The 7,372-nt window shown below is 40.3% G+C and overlaps 1 protein-coding gene across 1 annotated transcript in view; it reads right to left on the bottom strand.

Annotated features, from left to right (window-relative positions):
• Positions 1–1,628: 1,628 nt before the first annotated feature.
• The window catches only part of TMPRSS7 (transmembrane serine protease 7), a gene marked incomplete at both ends in the record, with an annotated part of 31,498 nt that continues 25,754 nt past the window's right edge, over positions 1,629–7,372 (bottom strand). The window contains 4 exons of the mRNA XM_084279371.1: positions 1,629–1,799; positions 4,420–4,556; positions 5,585–5,853; positions 6,036–6,213. Of these exons, the coding sequence (XP_084135497.1) occupies positions 1,629–1,799; positions 4,420–4,556; positions 5,585–5,853; positions 6,036–6,213 (755 nt within the window). The remainder of the gene's footprint in view (positions 1,800–4,419; positions 4,557–5,584; positions 5,854–6,035; positions 6,214–7,372) is intronic.

The raw sequence follows: 7,372 nt of genomic DNA, 5'->3' as shown, positions 1-7,372 counted from the left end.
CCAGGCTTCTCTCTCTCTCACCTTTGCCATGCCGCTGGAAGCTGGAGCCAGCTGATCTGCAATCAAAGGTGGGGAGGAAAAGTTACCATCACTGTAACTCTTTGTTTTCCTAACTGGCTACATAGGCTATGGGTACGATCAGTCACAAAGAGATCAGTTACCCCCTTCTTTCAGGAAGACAAGAGTAGGAAATAACTTACACCACACAAATGACATGCAAGCAGTTTACAGATAAAAAGTCCCAGAGCAAGGTGAGACGATGTCTGACCAACACCAGCCAGAATCCACAGAAACTTGAGGTAAGAAATGTGCAATTCCACTGACCACCTGAATTTTTCAGCCTCAACCAGTACCACAGAATAAACTCAAAGCAATTCATGTCCACATTTCCTATTTAAAATTAAAACCAGCTTTAAGTCAGCAAAGCAACAAGGTCAGGGCATTCTGCATGTAAAATAAGAAAAATCAGGGGGGTTGTGGGAGGAAATAATTTTTCTTTTTTTTTTTTAAATACATGTTGTGAGAGCGTGTGTGAGCACACGCAGGAAGAACACCACAGAGAGGAACAAACCAGGCCCAAGACACCTCAGCACCAGAAAACAAACAAAAGACACCCAACACAGATTGCATAGACTACAAAAGGGATTAATCAGAAGGCAATCCTCACAGCTCAGGAATGCTAACTACAACTGCAGACAGACCACTTTGTTCAAGTCATCTTTTTTCCAGTGGTCTGCTACACACACAGCCTGCTGACTAACTTTTATTTTGCCCCTTCCTCCATAGGAATGGAACCCTCAGAAATAGTCCAGAGGAAATAAAGCTTCCTTTGCAACCTCTCTAAAAAATTATATTGGGACTTTTGAAAACTTACACACTTTCAGAGAACTCAATTCTGCAGCAGAACCTACCTTCTACAGGGTAGACACCTGAGTTTTATTTGGGCAAGGACAAGATCATTACAATAACATAAAGCACCGTATTTACTCACCTTATTAAGGTTTCCTGAAGATAAAGAATTCAAATTGTCAAGTGGATGAACTTGAATATGAAGAAATTATAGCTAGAAATAAAAGTTGGCAGCTCCAAATTCTGCAATTAGTTAAAATGAAAGTTGGAGAAGGAATGAAACTAATGCTTTGGTCCTTGCTTAGTCACAGAACTTCTGAACTCCAAAAGTAAGGGCCCCATGTTTTTGAGAATACTGAATTCACTTTCTGCAAGGGTATCAGTGAGTTGATTGCTATTTCACAGTTACTACTGTATCGGGCTATTTGCATCCCAGTGGAAACGACTAAGTCTTAAGCTCTGCCTTGAGGTGGTCAATTCTACCTTCAGCTTCCAGATAGATGACTGCACATGTATTTCGTTGGTGCCTAGAAAACAACCATGCAGTGCCAGAAGTTTATTAGTGCAGCTCCTGTATCTCCAGACATCTGCACAGGACAACCACTGCAAGGAACGCTCCCCCGTCCTCTTACACCAAAGTTTGAACAAAGGGTATTACGTGTACCCCAGAATCAATAGGGAGACATGCAAAGAACTTCCACCACTGAACAGTTTTACCAAATATGATTTTTAATGACAATATACAGGATATGTTGTATTCCAGAAAGACGGTTTTCAAGTTACAAGACTGAAGGCACATATTTGTGAATCCATGGTGCAAAATTTGACACTCTTGTGTAAACACCTGGGAAATTTGGTCTTCCACATCCATAACCCCAGCTAACAATGCCAGTCAAAAACCACTTTCCATCTCCTTTGCTTTGACATGACAATGGTCCGCCAGAATCTCCCTGAAAAGAATATAGAGTTATATGTGTTTACAATGAAGATTATCAAAAGTGGGACAGAATACCACAGGAGACATTTGGCCTCTATAATTCCAGCAGTGATTACATTTTCCCATTCACACAGTTCAAACCATCTGATAGTCAATATGGTAGGTTTTTTTCTTTAAGCAGGTGGGATTGCACAGTTGTAACCAAGTTTGTTTTCCACAAGAGAGAGGGATATCTCTCACTTTTTAAAGACACTAATAAAGATACTATTTTTCATGGACTAGATTTGAAGTTCACATTTTGTTTCTGAGCCTCAAACTTACAGTTGAGTCCAAAACATGCTACTTCATATGTCTGTTCATTTATAGGTTACCCCTAATGACTCCAGTAAACTTTTTAAAAAGAAGTAAAAATTAAGATAGAATTACATTATTTAATAATGATAAGCCTTTTTTGAAATTGAAAGTAAATGGAAGGAGATTGGATCCCTCAATTGATTAGATGGGGGGTTTTCTGTTGAAAAGTTTCTGTTTTTCTGTTGAAAAGTTTTTCTGTTGAAAACTTTCTTTTTTTTAAGAAAGTAAAAAACCCTTGTTACTTTCTAGTAGAGAAGTCTGTTATAGACTTTGAATTTTTATACAGGAAGGCACAATTCCATAACACAAGACAAACAAACTCGTCCTTTATAGAGTATGCTTGTAGAAATATATTGGCAGAGGTTCAGGGGCAGGGAGGGAAGTGCCACCATTTGGGGAAAGTTTCTTGTACCAAGTTTATACTTTCTTGTAAGACTGCAGTACCCACATCCACTCTGAAAAAACAGCCAGTAGCAAATTAAACTTTACTAAAACTTTGGATGCAATGAAGGACTTCCAAAAGCAACAGGTGAGTTGGTTGCATTTAAAATTTTTGCAAGAGAAGTGCCTTCCTTCTAAATATATATTTGGTTAGAGCTAGAAAACTATTTCGCTTTAACTTTGTAGAATCTTAGGGTACACAGGTTGGAAAATGAAGCCAGGAGATTAACTAGCAACACCTCCTGCTGCTCAAAGCAGGATTATCTTGAATTGTCTCACAAAACTCTTAAAGATTTGACTTAGAAAATAATTTTTGCTGCCACTGACCATTAAGATTTTTTTATTTAGATTCACATTTTCAACTGGTTTCTGTAATTCCTAGGACAAAAGAAAAGCAGAACACCAGCATTTTTGTTCCTGTTTACCACAGGGGATTGGACTAGATGCCTATAAAGGTCCCTTCCAACCTAACACTTTCTATGATTCTATGATTTTTCACAAAACCGAAAACCCATGATTTGATCATCTCTACCAGCTGCCAGATACAGTAACACATCGTTTGCCCTTACAGAAATATAGCCAAATGACCTGTAAATTTTGTCTTTCCTTGGCTAAATCTTGAATGGGCAGACAGATAACTGCAGAAACAACTTCTCCAGATAGTGAAAATTATGCCTGATGTTAATGGTCTCACTGATCTCTAAAAAGCAGCTGGTGCATTAGAAAGCCCTCAGAGACATTGTGGTCTCTCTCACTTTCTAGAAGAACAGTGAAAGCTGGGTCTTCATCATAAAAGGAAAAAAAAGTAGTAGTTTTACTACTATTTTAGCAGTAAATTTACTATTATTGTAGCAGGAAATATCAATGCCTGTATAATTTCTATATAATACAATATGGCATATATTATACAACATGTATGTTATAAAAATTTCTATATATCTATATATAGTTTTGCCACTATTCACTAGAAGCAAATTTAGAACTCCACGTGTATTATCTTTCAGCACTTTGAGATCAGAGCATTATACAATTGAAAATTTACACCTAGTAGCCTGCACGTTACCAGATAGCCCTGGAGGGGCTGGGAATGAGGGATCCTGAAAAGAGTCAAGCTAGTTTCTCAGATTTTTCTTCAACTTAGACACTCTTGTGTCCAAAAATTGCCTGACTTGAACTTGTTATTGGGACATGCAAGTTGCAACGAAAACTTAGTGATGTTAAACATGCTACGAAGATGAGGGGACTAGAACATCTCTATTATGAAGAGAGGCTGAGAAACTTTGGACACTTTAGCCTAGAGAAAAGACTGAGAAGACCTTATCAATGTTAATAAATACTTGAGTGGGTGTCAGAAGGATAGGTTCAATCTTTCTTCAGTAGTGCCCAGCAACAGGACAAGAGGCTACGGGCACAAACCTGAATATAGGAAGTTCCACCTAAACATGAGGAGGAACTTCTTTACTGTGAGGGTGACTGAGCACTGGGACAGGCTGCCCAGAGATGTTGTGGAGTCTCCATCTATGGAGAAATTCAAAACCTGCCCAGACGCTGTCCTGTCCAGCCTGTTCTACATGATCCAGCTCTGGAGGGCAATTGGACTAGGTGATCTCCAGAGGTCCCTTCCAGCCCCTACCCTTCTGTGACTCTGCTATGCACATAAAGCAGCAAAACTCTGAAAACACCCATGTGACAGATTTGCTGATAGTTCTGAAAAGAGCAACATAAGAGTTGCCCGAAGTGTAGAGACCACGACGTGGTCTGTCACTTAGTTCTTACAACTCTTCATGCAACAATGAAAGGAGAGATAAACTCTATGCAAAGTGTGCTAAGGTACATACTTTGCACCCATCTCTTTTCCCAGACATTATTCCAGCACAAAACATCCTGGCTGTGATAATTCCATATGTGGAATGACATATCGTTTGGTCTATAATTTCTACCTCTGCTTTCTGAAGAACTGCTGAACCTTCATCATCTGGAAAACAAATTGAAAGAAGGATGATTAAAAAGAGCTTAGCATTTTATTCAACAATTGAAATACAAAACAAGATATCTTCAGAACCTGTAAGCTATTCCAGATTTCAAACAACTACAATAGCACAGAAAGCCTGTTCCAAGTATCAGGTATTTGTGTAATGTCATTTGGTCACACAAAATACAATGTTATAACATAAATTTTTCTAATGCCTTTTGCAAAATGTCTCAATGCTTTTTAATTTATTATCTTTTTATTATTAGAAGGAAACAGGATTTTATAAAGGTATTTGGATCATCACAAGACACATTTGCAATTAGGGCGGTGTCTCAGAAGTTGCTGGCTCCAAAATTAAAATGATGAGTCAGAGTTACAGAATGCAGATTGCTATTTTGGCAGCATAAAGGACTTGGACACCTCTCAAAATCTGGTCCTCTCTGTCTTAAAGTTTTGGTAAAAAACACCTCTTTTCTATAAGATATGTACTTCCAGAAAAGCAGAATTCCACTGAATTGTCTCCTCCTTTCAGTACAACAGCTCTAATATTGTCACCAGGCGACCCTCTCAGTATCTGAATATAGCCAAAGAAACATCACCAACCTATTCAAATATGCAAATGCTGCTTTACATCATGAAACCTTGTTTCAGGCTTTGATAACGCTGGTATGTAATATGTTTCGAAGAACACTTAAAAGACTGGTTTGGCAATAAAATTGTGTAAATCAATGAATCAAAAAAAAAAAAGAGGGAAGCTGGGAAAAGAAAACCATTTTATCTTTTTGAGGCATCACATTTATCTTTCAAATAATTGGCCTTTCAATTTGCACAGGTGACTAACCAGTTGGCCAAAGGGAGACACTACACCATACCATGACACATACATCCGTACAACCATCCTTCCCTCAAAAGGTGGTTGTACTTGGTTCACAACCATATATTCTCTCACAGCTACTTATAAAGAGGATGAATGCAATTTAGCAGGTGGCAAGTCTAGCTGTGAACATCAAAACTGAAGCTGTAAGACTCACCCGTTTCCTGCTTTTGGCCCCAACCTGTTATCCAGCACTTGTCTCCACTGCGGACTTTGTGTGAAAAGGGAGGAATGCAGATGGGTTGGATGACATGGCTCATCGTCTCTGGCCACGGCTTGCTCAGCTGCAGCAGCGCAATGTCATAGTCATAGTTCCCACTGTTGTAGTATTCATGGGTGATGATCCGTCTCACTGCAGATACAAACTTCGCACGGCCTTGCATTTGCATCCCCAGGTGAGCACGCCATGCTCTGGGATCAGCCAGCCTGGTTGGGAGCAAACAAAAGAGCCGTATCTTCAGTAAAAGTACCCAAAACCATTCCCCAAGCACCAGGGTGAGTGAAAGACAAGGGCTCATCCCACCTCAGTGTGGTTCAAACTCTGGAAGCTAAAGGAGCTTTGGGATTCTGGTGATGTCTGGGACAAAGGTAAGGGGGAGAGGGCTTACTTGCTGCCTTGAAAGCAGTGAGCTGCAGACACAAGCCATTCGTTGGAGATCACCGATGCCCCACAGTACGCAGCTCCCACAAAATGGAGGCTGACCTGCCAAGGCCATTCACCTTCCTCTGTGTTTGTGCCACCTACGATCCGAGAGATGGGATTACTGCTCCGGCTGCTGCCACAACCTGCAAGGGATGTTTCAGGTTATAATCCCCCGACAGTGCTTCCCTTTGACAAGGCTGCTTCCCACACAGGGCATGAACGAATCTTGCACTTTGAAACATTTTCATATCTGTTTCCTTGTCCTGCTCTGATCAGGAAACATCCTTATTTTGCTCCTCTATTTCTGAAGCGAGAGGCGACTCCATAAAAAACAGGCACTGGCCTGGGAAATTTAATAAGTTTCTTTTCTAGCTCTGCTGCAGAAACTGGTCTCTAATTGGTTATTGTGTCAGAAAGGTCAAAGGATTCTTTGATTTAATAAGTATCAAAATAAATATACAAAAATAGACAATCCCTCAACTCTTTTTAATACTGTCACAGAGTCCACCAGGGAGGAAGTAAATTCAGGATCAGGACACTTATTCCTCGCCAAAACAGTGGGAACAATGCAAGAAAAAGGTTTACAGTAGCAGCCACATATGTGGAGTTTGGTCATTTACTGTTTCAGAAAGCAGCTGGTCTAAACATTAATTTGGATGGAAAAACCCCTTGAAAGTCTGAAATAGTTACTAACTCACAGGTGAGGAAGTCTCAAGTGAGCACAAAAAAAAAAATGAGGAGCAATGGAGAAAGACCCCTCTGCAGGGCCCCGTGCCCATCCCTAGTGCATGCACATAAAACCTCTGCACAGGAGGCTTCATCCTGCACTCCCACACACAAGCATTAATGCTGCTGGGCACTTTCCAGCACCCAGCCAATATGAGTTAAAAGCAGCATTCATGTTCCAAACACAAGTAGGCACATAGCTAGTGTCCTGCTGGGTCCAAGGTGGGTGCTAGCAGATTTGGCATACAGGTAGCATGCCAGAAAGAACTGTGGGCAAGGCAAAACAGCTGAGAATATTCAGTTTAAGCACCTATTCCTAAACCCACTTTCATTGCAACTGCTGTAACAATCATGAGTTCACTTAACAGCAAAGAAAGCTGTAAAGCTTGTACAGAGGTTTCTGCAGGAAGTTTGGAGACTATAATCTAGCTTGATATTATGAAATACTGGTGGGGTCTTCACCATCAGAAACAGAGAAGTGAAAGTCTCCTGGGTTTTATCTCACTGCGGCTGTGTCACTCCTGAAGTCCAAATACAGCCTGACTCCTACAGAAGTATCTGACATTACTGCTACAA

This window comes from Gallinula chloropus (assembly GCF_964237585.1).
Source record: "Gallinula chloropus genome assembly, chromosome: 1".
NCBI lineage: Eukaryota > Metazoa > Chordata > Aves > Gruiformes > Rallidae > Gallinula > Gallinula chloropus.
The sequence above is the reverse complement of the archived record's forward strand: the minus strand, read 5'-3'. Positions and strand labels throughout refer to the sequence as shown.